The sequence below is a fragment of the Polypterus senegalus genome, chromosome 4 (assembly GCF_016835505.1).
Source record: "Polypterus senegalus isolate Bchr_013 chromosome 4, ASM1683550v1, whole genome shotgun sequence".
Taxonomy (NCBI): Eukaryota; Metazoa; Chordata; class Cladistia; order Polypteriformes; family Polypteridae; genus Polypterus; species Polypterus senegalus.
Window position 1 is genome coordinate 43,115,348 of NC_053157.1, and position 16,151 is coordinate 43,131,498.

Below are 16,151 nucleotides of genomic sequence, written 5' to 3' on the forward strand. Positions count from 1 at the left end.
TACCAAAAAGTCATTAACCAAATACTGACAGGCAGTGTGGAGTTGTGGTTAAGGCTTTGGACTTCATGCCCTGAGGTTGTGGGTTCAAATGCTGCTACTGAAACTGTGTGACTCTGAGCAAGTCACTTGGCCTGCCTGTGCTCCAACTGGAAAACCAAAAATAAATATAACCAATTGTATCATAAATGTTATAAGTTGCCTTGGATAAAGGTGTCAGTAGAAAAACGAAATGTAAATATCATATTAAAGGGTGAAAGAGGCTCATTGTCAGAGACAAAATGATTGTTAAACCAAAAGTAAAAAAATGACAGACCAGGTTTGATTTTTGGTTAACAAACGTTTGAAAGACATTTGACAACATTTCCTTTCCTGATTCTTAGTTATAAAAATCCTCCTCAGTGTTGTCTGTACTAGAATTATGACTGTCAAACTTGTGGAGTGCACAGAGAAACAGTTGCTGGAAATACAGAAGTGCTTGTCTTCTTTCTCTTCTGAAGAAATAGTAATAACAATAGGACTATGCTTGATAAAATCGGTATAGATTTTTCTAATTTACAATATAAAAATATGAGATAATAAGTCGTTTTCACCATCATGTGCAGAGAGACACCTCTCGCTATTATACACATAAAAAAATTAAAATACAAGAAAATGACCAAAATCAGTGCAGCCGCACAATGTGAAGCACCTGGGGCCTCATGTACTGTATAAATGGTACGTAAGCACAAAAATGTCGCTTAAGAACGTTTCCACGTTCAAAACGCAATGTATACAACCTAAACTTGGCGTAAAGCCACGCACATTTCCTCGGTAGCTCATACCCTGTTGTACGCAAGTTCACTGCTCGGTTTTGCAGACTGGCGGCACCCAGCGTCAAAGCAGTGCTACTGTTCCAGAGTGGTTTCCCTTTCTTTTTCAGATCCACATCCCTGACGCGGCTTTATAAATACACTGACATTAACCCCATATTGTTTATTGGTTTAATGCATCTGATTGCAATTAACCTGTAACAATATAATGGTCCACAGAATGGTCAAACTATTCCAAATACCATAACTGCTTTAGCGTTGTTACTCTCACTGCACCGCGGATCCCACATCGGATCATCTTTTTCCATATTACTCTCACTGCACCACTCGGTGTATTTATATCACTGTATCTGAGTGTGAATCACAGCTGTACAGCAGCTGATCGGAAAGAGAATTATCGATATACAGCATTAAGCACACACTGCCTCAGCAATGCTGTCTATTGAACTACCCTCATATGAGAAACGCTTCAGAGCTTTTCCTGTACGGACCTCGTGGTTCAGAAACAGTTTCATCCCAAGAACTATAAATGCACTCAATCAGTCCATCATGTGCTTCTTGTAGAACTGTTTGTACTTATAAGTACAATCACCTCACTGTACTACTGTTATAATATTGCACAACCTGAGCCACTTTATAAAGCGTGTATTTACATATGATGACAATATCATTTTTAAGATGAAATGCAGCTAAATATGTTTATTATATTATACAGATTATATTATACAGATAAGACTAACTTTAACATACATAGTCCTGCTTGCGCTCCATTCACAGATTGTTCCTGCCTTGCGCTGTATTCTTGCTGGTGCTGACGTGACACTGGAAGGATTGATGGATAGAATAACTAAACACGTACTACAAAGATAATTCGATGTTCCTTAAAAGTTTTGAAGAATCAACGTTCTAAGCTTACAGATGGCTTAACGTCTATTACAGAGCTGATTGTGTGGCGATTGGGTATTTGGAGAAAGAAAAGTAAGGACAGGAATTGGAGGTGAGTAGGTTTGAAAGAGACAGTACTGCTACAATAAATTATTTCATCGAAAGTCGCGCACAGCACAGCAAGCATCTTACGTGAGGCATGAACAAACTCTGGACAGGGCGCCAGCTCGTCATTATCACTGTGTTCGCATGTTTAATAACATGCTTTAACTCATATCATCATAATTTAAGATTAAGTTTATGATGTTCTACTTTAATGACAAAATAAACTACGTGATTAAAGTAGAAATTTAGAGATTAAAGTTGACATTTCATGCTTTTTCCCCACTGTGTGCCTGATTTTTCTCTGTACCCTAATAAGCTTTCATATGACACTCAGACGGTGCGCTACGACTCACCTTTTCACGGCGACTTTGATATGTGACTTCTTTTTTATTTCGGGCACTGTTCGACTTTGTGAACTGAGGTTTTGAGTTTCTCTGACACGCTATGCCACTCGATCAACTTCCTTTTGTTGTTTTTGTTGTCACTGTTTAAACCAACAAATAGTACGTTTTTCTTTGCTTCCACTTGGTATTCGCTGAAATTGTTCTATTTTCCCCCGTGCTTTTCCCATTGTCTTTTCACAGAAGGCCGAGCTTAAGGGCTATTTCTATTGATTTGCATATTCAAAGAGGCGTAATTCTGGGAGGAGTTGGGGCGGGATAGCAGGCGCGTGCATGTGCGTTACTTTTCATGCTGACCGGGATTTATGTAGCGGAAGAATGTGGAAGTTGGCGTACGCACAGATTTATGCTTCTAAATTTTTTTGCGCATAAGCACATTTCCACTTTTGTCCGTACGCTATGTGTTAGTGTGAATTCTATGTACGGCGTTATACATGAGGCCCCAGGTGATGCAGTTAAAACACTGAAATGCGGGCATACAGATTTAGACTATTCTCAAGAAAAGCAATATTCCAGTGGGGTATGCTGACCTGTTCTCCCTGAAGTAGTACTTTGCAGATTCAGCATGTTGCCTCCTCTGCAGAAAGCTGACTTCAGCTGGTCCTCCTAGAAGCAGCACCATCCACCCACCTCAGCAGCTTAATTACAGCCAGTTAGTACAGTAGCACACCCACTTGTGTGATTCAAACTTCTCTTACAGTTAAAATGACAAAACAGCCACAGGCAGCGTCTAAGAAAAGATCCTCTAAATGCTTTTAATGCCTGCTTTAGTTTTCCCTGCTCAGAAAAAAAACCCAAAAACCAACAGAATTACTCTTGTCTCTTATTTAAAAAATCATTCAGTAAAATTTATTTTAAATTATGCCTTGTGTGGGTTCCTTCTGTTATATAATAAAGGTGGCTTCTTGTGCGGACTTGGGTCACAGAACAATAACAATATACACTATATGGCCAAAAGCATTCAGACACCCCTCCAAGTTATTGAGTTTGGGGTTTTATTGTTAACAAGTGCATAAAATCAACACATCCTCCATTGACAAACATTGGCAGTAGAATGGGTAGTTCTGAAGAACTCAGTGAATTTAAGGGTGGCACTGTCATAGGATACCACTTTGGTCACAAGTCATTACGTGACATTTCTTCTCTGCTAGGTATGTCCCGGTCCACTGTAAGTGCTATTACTGTGAAGTGGAAGGAGCAACAGCTCAGTCATGAAGTGGTAGATGACACAAACTCAGACAGCAGAGGTGTCTTCTGTTTCATTAGTTACAACAGAGTTCCAAAATGCCTCTGAAAGAAACATCAACAGAAGAATTGTACTTCATGAAATGGGTTTCCGTGCGTACGAGCCTAAGATCATTATGCGCAATGTCAGTCACTGACTTATTTATATTTAGCCCGATACTTGTATAGCAAAATGGAAAGAACAATTCAGAATCGTTAATATTATATTAAAAGTTTTAATTATTAAGTTAATTGTATACTTAGGAAGCAAACTTCCAGCAATTAGAAATACAGTATAGGTTATATTAGGCAAATTCTGTTCATGTGACAATCAACTTACTAAACCTCTGTAAATCCATACACGGCTAGAAAGAGTAATCTTGCAGTATTGTAGATATTACCCATGATAGGGCACACTCACTCATGTCCAGCACATTTCTAACTTACAGATTAATCTAAAGTGTGCATCTTTGTGATATGACAAAGGTATAATGATGTAGCTGCAATAAACTACACAGACAAATGTCAGGCACAGAGGCAACTACCAGAGCTGTGAAGTGACAATGCCACTGTGCCATCTTAGATAAATTATACTAGCTGTGTAAGCCCGTGTTGTAAAAAGCCCGGTGTCCTAGAAACTATTGAAATTGTCAGAAAAAAAAACTGAAACGTGGAGATGTCAGGTAATTGAAACCAACTACTCTGTGCATCATTCTCCTAGGAGGATTAGTTTTGCCGACGTGCTCACATTGTTTGTGTATTAGCGGTGGGAGGAAAATTAACAGGGATACTGTTTTTCCGATGTTAGTGGCTAAGCAAGTTTCTCTTTCTTCTGAGGTTTCGTTTTGCTGTGTGTCGCCACTATAATGTTTGCAGACATGTTTATTATACACCTTGACTTTCCACAGTCTGGCTAATATCTTTAATGAATGTGTGTGACATATTTAGTCTTGCTGATCAGACATAAAACTGCAGTGAAAAGGCACAAGGTAAGGCAGACAGGACCGTGCCGCACTGAAGGGGGCGCATGTGAGCCCAACAGGTGCTTGTTGCTGCTGTTCTTCTATGCAGCTGCGCCAGTAAGTTAGCGATATCAGAAAGTCAAGTGCACTGCAGCGGTCCGTTTATTTTTATTTTTTCTTCCAACTTCAAAATGGAAGATTAAGACTTTTAAAACTAAAGGAAAACAAGGGGGACTTTTATAAGAAAGTCACAGAGATTTTCGTGGAGAAGGATAGGCGCATGGACTTAATTTACAAATAAAAGTAAGACAATAAACGGTTTTAAATTTTATAAAAAATGGGATGAGAGTAAGAAAAAAAAATCTAATATTTAAAGACTACATTTTGACCTTAAATAAAATATTTGTTTGCTGTTCTTGTTATCCTTTTGTTGAACAGTCTGTATTAAAATTGATTAAATCATAAAAATTAAAATCTTTTAAAATCAACTAAATATTTCAATTAAGATCAAAATTGAAATTTGTTTTTTGCACACCACTCTATACTTCTATTTGTATAAATTGTGAAATTGCAATGGCAAATTTAGAACATATGGAGGGAACAGAGCAAATGCGCTCTCCCTGCTCTCTCTCGCTGCTATAAACGTTCTTTCTTTAGCCAAATATGTGTGTAAATAATGCTGATGAGATATGAAACATAACCAGTATTCAATGTGCATGCTGCCAATCGAATAATGAATAAGAAGTGGGTTTATATATTTGTAAATCTGATTCTGAAGGAGTCAGTGCCTCACGAACCTCACTGCACGTCACTGCTTCAATACTGGCAGCAGAAATCGTTAACATACAGTCTGCTGGTGCCCCTCATAGTGCCGAGGACCTCGTCTGTGTGCCTGCATTGATGTCATTGCAGCATGAACAAATCTCTCGAAATGCGTACTTGTTTAAAGCTTAACAGCAACGTGCTTGCACAGACTGGTTTCTTAGGTTGAAACATTTGATCTTGCCGACTACACTCATTAAGCCACTTAATCTGGTTGTCATTGGTAGTCAAACTGTGTTTAACGGCATTATGCACTGTGAGTGTGTTTTGTTGACTAAAGCATAACTTGCGTTGAAATATGTGTAGGCTGGCGTTTGTGGTCTTCCAACAGAAAAAAAAACGACAATTTTACTAATATTATATAAAAAGTGCAGAACTAAATAAAATAAAAACTAAAATTTTAAACACAGAACTAAATAAAAATAAAAATGGTTGACTCCACTGAAAACTAGAATGAAATAAAAATAAAAAATACTTTTATAAAATAAAGTAAAAACTAAAATTAATATCAGAACTGAAATATCACTGCACAGCAGGCTAAAAGGGTCATTTAAGGCTCACTTCTGACTAAATAGATTCCAAAACCCTTCTTTGCCATTTAAATTCTTGATTTTCATTTTGATCTCCTGCAGTTAAAAACTTTGCTTTTCCATTTTGACTTCAATTTTGCTTCATTGTTCTCGACTTTGGTATCTGTTATTTTGCTGTCCTAGGGCCTCATGTATAACGCCGTGCGTAGAACTCACACTATAACATGGCATAAGCACAAAAGCAGGAATGTGTGTACGCACAGAAAAATCCAGATGCAGGAATCTGTGCGTACGTAAACTTCCACGTTCTTCTGCTACATAAATCCCAATCAGCGTGAAAAGTAACGCACGCATCCTCCTGTCCCGCCCCAACTCCTCCCAGAATTATGCCTCTTTGAATATGCAAATCAATATAAATAGCCCTTAAGCTCAGCATTCTGTGAAAAGACAATGGCAAAACCACAAGGAAAAATAGAACAATTTCAGCGAATACCAAGTGAAGGCAAGGAAAAACGTACTATTTGTTGGTTTAAACAGTGGTATAAACAAGAAAAGGAAGCTGATCGAGTGACATAGCGTGTTGGAGAAAGTCGAAAGCTCAAGTTCACAAAGTCGCACAGTGCCCGAAATAAAAAAGAAGTCACATATCAAAATCGCAGTGAAAAGGTGAGTCGTAGCCCACCGTCTGAGTGTCATATGAAAGCTTATTAGGGTACAGAGAAAAAAAAAACGCACACAGTGGGGAAAAAGCACGAAATGTCAACTTTAATCTTGAAATTTCCACTTTAATCACGTAGTTTATATTGTCATTAAAGTAGAACATCATAAACTTAATCTTAAAATCATTTAATTTACAAGATTGTCAAATCCCATCGTAACTAAAGTAGCACGTTAAATGCTTTGTTTTGTATTTGATCTTCTACTCGTATGTGCTCTATGTGTGTGAATCACTATGTGCTTCTTAAACCGTCTTTCTCTTCCTCCGAGAGGACACAGAATCCATTACATTGTGATATTACAGCTCTGTGAATAACTAAAATACTGAGATGTATACGTGATATAATTTTCATGATGATGGGAGTTAAAGCATGTTATTAAATATGGGAACACGGTGGTGCAGTGATTGTGCGCGACCTTCAATGAAATAATTTATTGCAGCACTACTGTCTCTTTCAAACGTACTAACATCCAATTCCTGTCCTTCTTTTTCTTTCTCCAAATACCCAATCGCCACACAATCAGCTCTGTAATAGACGTTTAAGCCATCTGTAAGCTTATAACGCAGATTCTGCAAAACTTTTAAGGAACATTGAAATATCTTCATAGTACATGTTTAATTATTCCATCCTTCATGCCAGTCCCAGTGAAACATACAGTGCGAGGCAGGAACAATCCGTGAACGGAGTGCCAGATCCTTGCTAGCATAGCGACACCGTGTGCTTTAATTATCAACAATATAGATTATTTAAATGACGTTAAAGTTTTATCTATATAATATAATAAACATATTTTGCTGCATTTCATCTTAAAAATGATATTGTCATCATATGTACACACGTGCTTTATAAAGTGGCTCAGGTTGTGCAATATTATAACTGTAGTGCAAGTTTACAGTGAGGTGATTGTACTAATAAGTACAAACAGTTCTACAAGAAGCACATGATGGACTGATTGAGTGCATTTAGAGTTCTTGGGATGAAACTCTTTCTGAACCGCAAGGTCCATAGAGGAAAGGTTTTGAAGCATTTGCCGTGTGAGAAGCGGTTCAAATAGGAAGGATGGCTGAGTGGTGCAGTGAGAGTAATATGAAAAAAGATGATCTGCTGTGGCAACCCCTAACGGGAGCAGCTAAAAGAAGAAGAAGAAGAAGGTGCAGTGAGAGTAACAACGCTAAAGCAGCTATGATATTTAGAATAGTTTGACCATTCTGTGGACCATTATATTGTTACAGGTTAATTACAATCAGATGCATTAAACTAATAAACAATATGAGGCTAATTTCAGTGAATTTATAAAGCCGCGTCAGGGATGTGGATCTGAAAAAGAAAGATAAACCACGCTGGGTGCTGTCGTGGCGAAAAATTCATCATCAGAAGGCTTTTTACATAAAAATAAAGGCTATTAGGACTCGAGATAGACAGACAGAGTTTTAAGGCTTTATTGCAATAAATCAAACACACGGACTCAACCCAATTCGGGCGAATGAGATTGAGCACTGATCATTACAACAATTGAAGTTTTTATAACAATTTCTTATCATTTTGGCTGTGTTCGATTAGCTCATTCTGCACCTGGTTTTATTGTCCATTGTTCCTCTTGGTGTCTGTTTGTCTTATTTTGATTGGTCTAAGACTGGGTGGATGACTTCCTCTTACCATCTTTGGGCTACCCTATGTAATTTCCTATCTTTTCTGACCTTGCTCTAATGAGCTCTTTTGCCCGTCTCCTCTGACTCCCTTTCACTCCTGTCTGGCCAGGCTTTGAGTTTCCATGGGAACCCTTATTATCTCCTTACTTTTCCTATCACTGGCCCCCTTATGGAATTTGTAATCTTTCTATGTTGTTCCCATTTTCTCTAACTGGCCAAGGCTTCAATTCCATATATAGGTTTCCTCTCATCATTTCCTCGCTTAAGCCTTCCAAACTTTTTACAATAGTGACCTGAAGCTTAAGCTTTAATTAAAAAGAAGTATAGTATGTGCTTTCATTTAATCATTGCTTGGCATGCTTGATTTGTCTTAATTTCTACACTAAAGTCAATTGCTAATATATTCTTATAGTATTTTTGCTAATGCCTGAATTTACTAAGATTTTCTCTTCACGCATTAGGTCAGCGTGACCCTGCTTACAGCAAAAGCCTTTCTGCTGATTCATCAGCCCAGCTTCTGCTTTCAGAGGCAGCTTCTCTGTGCTATCGCTTCCTAGCCTGGAATCACAGGTGTTCTCAAACTCTTATCCTGTCCAAAACTAGTGTATCAATTAGCTGTTCTTTTCTTACTTTGGAAATTTTAATGTAAGCCTAAAAAGTAATGCAATATAACTGATTTTGTAGTTAACTATTTGCTAGACCTATCTTATTTGCTTTAATATTCTAATTTATGCTTAATCTAATGTTTTAGAAGCTTTTAACTACTTTTTATGGCTCTATATGTTAATTTGCTATCCTCTCATGCTAATAAAAAATTTTCCTTCTACAGTGCCTCCAGTCTGCAAAACCGAGCGGAGAACTTGCGTACGACAGGGTATGAGCTACTGTGGAAATGTGCGTGGCTTTACGCCAACTTTAGATTTTATACATCGCGATTTGAACGTGGAAACATTTCTGTGCGTGCGCACCGTTTATACATGAGGCCCCTGATTCTGACCCTTGCTTCATCTTCTGACCGTGTCTTTATTTTCCCAATCGTCTTCAAACTCTCTTGCTCTCTTGGAATAATATTTCATGTCCAGGACACATCTTCAGTTGTCTGTCCTCTGTATTGTCTAGTGCTATTTTTTGGCCTGTTAATCACTTCTGCTGCATCCTTCAGTTGCATAAAACACACATGCAGCACAGCATGGAGCATGTAAGCTGGTATACTAGTAATAAATATCAACAGTTTAAAAAAAAACACATGACAGTTAATTTTCTACTTCTATAACATCACCACATTTCAATCAAATCTGTCGTGACATTTTTGAGATTGGAGGAATTTAGTTTTTTGTTGTGTGGGGATTTTACCCCTAAATATTGATATACTGAAATGTCCTTTCTTAGCGGATACCTGCTGCCCTAGATGTACCATCCTCCCAAATGTCAGCTTTTTAACTAAAACGGAAATTGTGTTTTTGTTGATAAGCAAGTATGGAAGTGATTAAGTTAGACAACTGTGCATTTTATTCATATAGATTAAAAAATTCAGGTACTAGTAAAATGATTTTCTTTATATATAATATGCTACCATGGCTGTCTGTTTGTCTGTCCAGAGTTTTAAATCACCTGTAGCTTGCAAATCGTTTGAACTATTGACCTGAAATTTGGTACACATATACAACGTGACGTCTACTATCCGCTTTCGGGGTGATGATTGACCTCTAAGGTTATTCCTCTTTTTGTTTTTATTTTATTGTAGAATCAACTCTCGGCAGCGGCAAGCAGAGCGGCCTTGTGGCGCATGTGTACGGGCAGCATTCTCATCCCTACCACCTTTACCATCACTTCCCATACCTCTTCATATCTTAAATCATTCTTGAGGCAGATTGAAGACTTAAGTTCCAGCTTAAGTGAAAAATTAAAGAAAACGTACAAAATAATTGCAACACAAACATTGATTTAATCTCTTTTAACACGAAAAGATGCCGACGAAAGAAGAGAAGAAGCAGGCTGCTAGAGTGGAGAAAAGAAAAGCTGCTCAGGAAGCAGCAAGCGCATCAACCTCTGAGTAAACGAATGCTAAACGTACAGAGAAAGAGGATGAAAACTAGGAATGCTCAAGTCAAGTATATCCACTTCATGTTATCCTGTAGTGTACTGTTACTGGTATTTAATAAAAGCACACAGGCTGTTTTGGAAATGTCTTCTTAATTTTATATTACACGTTAAAAAAATAAAAGCAGTGTAATAGAATTAGCAACAAATATGATTTTGTTAAGTTCAATGGGGGGCCCTCACATTTTGCCCTAGTACACTAGAGGATCCTTAAGGTATAAAGGTTGAGAAGTATTGATTTAGAGGTGACACATCCCATATGTCATTTGTGGCATTGTGTATTATCACGTTGGAAGTGTCCAAATGAGTGTGAATAAACTTTAGCCATGAAGGGATGAACTTGGTCAGCAATGATCCTCAGAGACAACTGATCGTTCAGATGTTCTTCAGTGGGACACTACGACTGTGCCAGAAAAAAATGCCCCACACCCACACAATCCAATATTTACTACTGGCCTTTACTGCCAACGTCAAACAGAATGGTTTTGCATTTTGTTGTTTTGCCCAATTTTATGCGTTACAATTTCATTAAAAAAGGGGGTGTGATGTAGGCAGGTACTTTTCATTACAGTTAACAGTTTTAAGTGTTATAAATACATTTCTGTTGTTAGCACATTTTTATTTTAGATATTAAGTACATTGGACTAGCTAAAACATTCTGACATATTCATGCCGGCTAATCAGGGTCTGATAAATACAACATGCTCTTCAACTTGCAAAACAGAACTAGATTTAATTTCCACAGGAGCCTGTCGTATCTCCAGGGGACCCGTAATTATCAGCTTGTCACTGAAGCCTCTGCTTACATTTTTTTTTAACTTGGTCACTGTCAAAATCACTCTGTAAACACGTTAATTACATGTTACACCCAATAATCAAGTTACTCACTGTGGTGCTATGTTTGGTTCTTCCAGATTATGAATCCTCAATTTCATTTTTCTTGGACATTCCATATCCTAAAATAAAACATACAATATATATACATTTATACTATATAGAGTATATAGTATATATACGAGGGCAATCCCAAAAGTAAGGCCTCCTAATTTTAGAAATACAAACAACCGTTTATTTTCTATAATATTCACATCATTTTAAAGGTTGAAGAATTATTTATTTTTCTACATAATCGCCATTTTGGTCGATGCATTTTTGTAGATGCTGTGGCAGTTTTAGAATGCCCATGTCATACCAGCTTGCCGCCATGTCCTTCAGGAAGCGTTAAACCTCATCTTTCACCTCTTTGTCGGAGCAGAATCACCTTCCGGACAAATGTCTGTTGTTCGTTGTGAATTTAATTACGACCGGCTGTAAACTCTCTACACCACTTGTAAACGTTTTTGACATCCATGCACAACTGTCCATACACTTCCGTCAATTGGCGATGAATTTCAACCGGTTTAACGCCTTTTGAGTTCAAAAATCGAATTACTGCGCGAACATCGCACTTGGCGGTAGCGCTCAACGGGAGTTCCATTTTAAAGGGCTGCCAAGCCAAGATTGAGCATCCCAGCGAAGCCGCGCATGCTTGTTTGGGAGTGGAAGAAGCACCAATCACAACAGTGTGGCCAACAGCCGTACGAACAGTTTCTCTACTCCCCACCGCTTTGGAGACCTTACTTTTGGGGATTGCCCTCGTACATATATATATATATATATATATATATATATATATATATATATATATATATATATATATAAATATTGTAGAAGATCAACCCAGACACAGACAGACACGGACTCAAAATGTCCAAAATAACACACATTTTATTCTAACAATAAGGTCCCGCACACAACACAGTGCTCCAACAGACACAATACTTAGTCTTTTCTTCTGCCGCCTCCACTCCTCACTCGCAACCTCTCCTCCACCTGACTCTGACTTCTGAATGGAGTGGGGCGGCCTCCTTTATAGTGCACCTGGAAGTGCTCCAGGTGTCTTTTGATTAACCTCCAGCAGCACTTCCGGGTGTGGCGGAAGTGCTACATAGGAACCCTGCTCCTCTTCTGGCAGCACTTCCGGGTGTGGCGGAAGTGCTGCATGCCCAGACTCTGGAGCTGTCCAGGTGCCCCCTGGAGATGGCCATGGACCCCCAGTGGGTTGAGCTTCAAATCCAATGTAAACCAAGGGGGCTGCCCTCTCGTGTCCCAGGGGAGGTACTCCTGGTAGTAAGCCCATTACCACAGTCTTCTCTTTTAAAGGGCATCCCGTCTGGGCAGGATCCCAGGCTGTCCATCACAATATATATATATATATATATATATATATATATATATATATATATACATATATATACATATAAATACACATAAATACAGTAAGAGACGGCCGGCAACTAAACCCTGATATGGAAGGATGGGGAAAGGCTGCTGTTTTAGGACACTGCCTCCCCAAAGACGCTAGATGGCAGCTTCCCTGGATTGTAGCGGTGCCCCTGATTCCGAAAGGGCATCCTAGGACTTGGAGTTCGGTATCTCAGCCCTGTTGGGTGCTGCCTGGAGGTCCTGTGAAAGGACCTGGGTAGTCATATTTCCCTCATAGACGGAAGTGCTAGTGAGTCATGAGTACGGAAATCCAGACATTCTTCCAGGCTGATGAGAACTTGAGTTCTCCATCTGACTTGGAAGTGCTAGCAAGTCACGTGAACGGACGAACAGAAGCACTTCCGGGTCGGACAATATATAAAGGACTGCTGTGAACCTAGCAGGCGAGCCAGAGTCGAGTGGAGGTGGATGAAGCTTGCTGGGAGATTCTAAAGATAAAGAGAAAGAAAAAGAAAAAGAAGATTTGTGTTGGTGTTGTTTATTTGCTTGTTAATTGTGCTTTTACCCTGTGTCCTGTGTGTCTGTCTGTTGGGTTTAAAGGGCAACAGTGACCCCTAGCATCCACACTAAATATAAAAATACACATTATAATATATAATAAATATATATATAAAACCCAGCCCAAAACAATGAAGACATGTGAAACAGAACAAACATATCTGTCATTATAAAGTTCAATCCTGAATGCTGCCATCTTTCATCAAGTGGTCAGATTAACCAAAGCTGCTCTGTCTTACTTTACTCTGTGGAGCCGACCCGGACACAGACAGGCGGACATGTTGTTCTTCACCACCACACATATTTATTATATATAATAATAGCAAAATACCCGCGCAGCGGTGAAGTACTGCATTAAAATTTTTATTAAGAAGAAAATTAAACCTTTTTAAACTGAGGGAAAATATGCCAATAATTATTTGTTAAGGATCTCTTTGTATACCATGTTGTCAGTTCGGCCCTCCGGTTGTAACATGACCAAGCTGTGCGCTGAGCTTACTCTTTAATCGGTTTCAGTTTCATGGTTTGTTTCAATTACGACAGTATTTGCAGGATTTGTTGTGTTGAAGTGACATTCGGCATCTGTCAAGCGTTGTAAGCACACAACCGGTTTTATCGATAAAATCACATCCAGCTTTTGAGAGTTTAAACATTCATAAACATCAAAGTATTCACTACTGAAATCGTCACCTGTGAATCTAAGATGTTTAAGAGGCATTGGCAGTTGTCGAAAGGTGTAAAATATTTGGCCATTTCGGTACACTTGAAAGTGACAACCGAACAATTCAGCAGCAGCCATCAACTCACATGCAGAACCATAGGTGATGGGCTTAAGCATTTCACTCTTCTAGTGCTCCTGTGTAGTATAATTATCTCCTGTACCGTCATCAGTCCACACCTTGAACCTGTCCCAGTCATTCAATACATAAGACACAATGTTCCTCCAGATATCAAGAGTGAGCCTGATATGGCCGTGCAATATGTAACAAAGAGAATGGAAAAGGTAGGTGCCATCTCCGGGCATGGAAACCACTCGGTAAGTGACAGTTCTTTGATCGATAGTGATCACCTCGATAGACATGGTAATGGGGGTTGGAATGATAAAGGAAATGGGTACCTGAGAAATGTAAAGTAAGTCTAAAATACCTACACAATAACTGTAATCGTAATAAACAAACAATAAAACAGAGGAGAAGCCGTGGATTAAACAAAAAGGCTGTAGTTATCAGTAGGGAGACGTTAATCCCGTGGCGAAGCAAGGAAGGGAATGTAGAGACTGGAGCGACGGACGGCCTTATATAGGCAGGCAGCCAACAACGTGGGAGGCGTTGGGATGGGGACCCAACGCCACCTCACACGGTGGTTGAGCTGCAGGCTTTGGACGTATATATGTACGTAAGTAGGATTCAGTTAGCGTTGGGAACCCGCGTACCAAATTTCTTGAAGATGGGCCCATAAGTAACAAAGACTGTTGAAAAGTTCAATATGGCGGCCAACAGTGGCATCATACCACCGAAATAAGTACGTACATTGGTTTCGGTTAGTGCTTAACTTTTGTAAGTAAGCTGTAAAGAATGAGCCTGCCAAATTTCAGCCTTCTACCTACACGGGAAGTTGGAGAATTAGTGACGTTGGAAAGTTCAATATGCCGGCGACAGTGGTGTCATATCAACGAAATAAGTACGTATATCAGTTTCTGTTAAAAGTTCAATATGGCGGCCGACAGTGGCATCATACCACCGAAATAAATACCAAATTTCATCCTTCTACCTACACGGGAAGTTGGAGAATTAGTGACGTTGGAAAGTTCAATATGTCGGCTGACAGTGGCGTCATACCACCGAAATAAGTATGTACATTGGTTTTGGTTAGTGCAGGGAAGCCGCCTACCAAATTTCATGAAGATGGAGTCATGAATAAGAAAGTTCAACATGGCAGACGTTGTTGACCGTTATGACCGTTATGCGTAGAATTTCGAAATGAAACCTGCTTAACTTTTGTAAGTAAGCTGTAAGGAATGGGCCTGCCAAATTTCAGCCTTTTACCTACACGGGAAGTTGGAGAATTAGTGACGTTTGGAAAATTCAATATGGCGGCCGACAGTGGCGTCATACCACCGAAATAAGTATGTACATCGGTTTTAGTTAGCGCAGGGAAGCCGCCTACCAAATTTCGTGAAGATGGGGCCATAAATAAGAAAGTTCAACATGGCGGACGTTGTCGACCGTTATCGACCGTTATGACCGTTACGTGTAGAATTTCAAAATAAAACCTGCTTAACTTTTGTAAGTAAGCTGTAAGGAATAAGCCTGCCAAATTTCAGCTTTCTACCTACATGAGAAGTTGGAGAATTAGTGATGAGTCAGTGAGTCAGTCAGTCAGTCAGTCAGTGAGGGCTTTGCCTTATATTAGTATAGATTTACAAATAATGATCACTCAGACCCAGTTCAATGTGCACAAACCCCAACACACAGTCCTGGCCTCACAAATGCCTCTCTTTGGGCCGCCTCCACACTCCTCATGTGCCTTGTCCTGCTTCCACCCGACTCCAGCCCTGAATGAAGGGAGACGGCCCCTTTTATACGCTCCCGGATGAGCTCCAGGTTGTTCCCAGCATTCCCTCGTAGGCCACGCCCCAGCGTGGTGGAAGTGCCGGATGTTCCCCCGGCAGCTCTCCGGGTATCCATCTAAATCTTTCCCCCAGCACTTCCTGGTGTGGCGGAAGTGCTGAGGTCACAAGTTCCCAAGGCATTGGGGCACCTCCTGGCGGTGACCACGGGCCCCTACAGGGTGGGGCTTCCATGCCCTGAACCCGTGGCCCCCAAAGCAACCAGGAAGGCCGCCCCACATGATCCCAGATGGGCACATGCCCACTTCCGGTCCTCCAAGGCGTCCTGGCCGGGTCGTCGCCCCTGGCATCCGCGACAACTCATAGCTTTCTTTTCTGACAGATATTTTTAAAACTGAAACTCTCCCAGCTTGCAGAAGACCCTCTTCCCAGTAAGAGTTTCAGATTGAGATGATAGTTGAAATTGTCCTTTACAAGTTCATTTTGAGTAGTGATGAGCGGAACAGCAGTTTTATTTCATACACAGTTTTATGAAATTGCTTCTAAAATTTGC

General features: G+C 39.7%; 1 protein-coding gene across 1 annotated transcript in view; it reads right to left on the minus strand.

The window, feature by feature from the left end:
* The window catches only part of LOC120528694, a 40,031-nt gene that overhangs the window by 10,342 nt on the left and 13,538 nt on the right, over positions 1 to 16,151 (minus strand). Inside the window, exon 4 of the mRNA XM_039752850.1 lies at positions 11,095 to 11,162. Coding sequence (XP_039608784.1) covers positions 11,095 to 11,159 — 65 coding nt within the window. The 5' untranslated portion in view covers positions 11,160 to 11,162. The remainder of the gene's footprint in view (positions 1 to 11,094; positions 11,163 to 16,151) is intronic.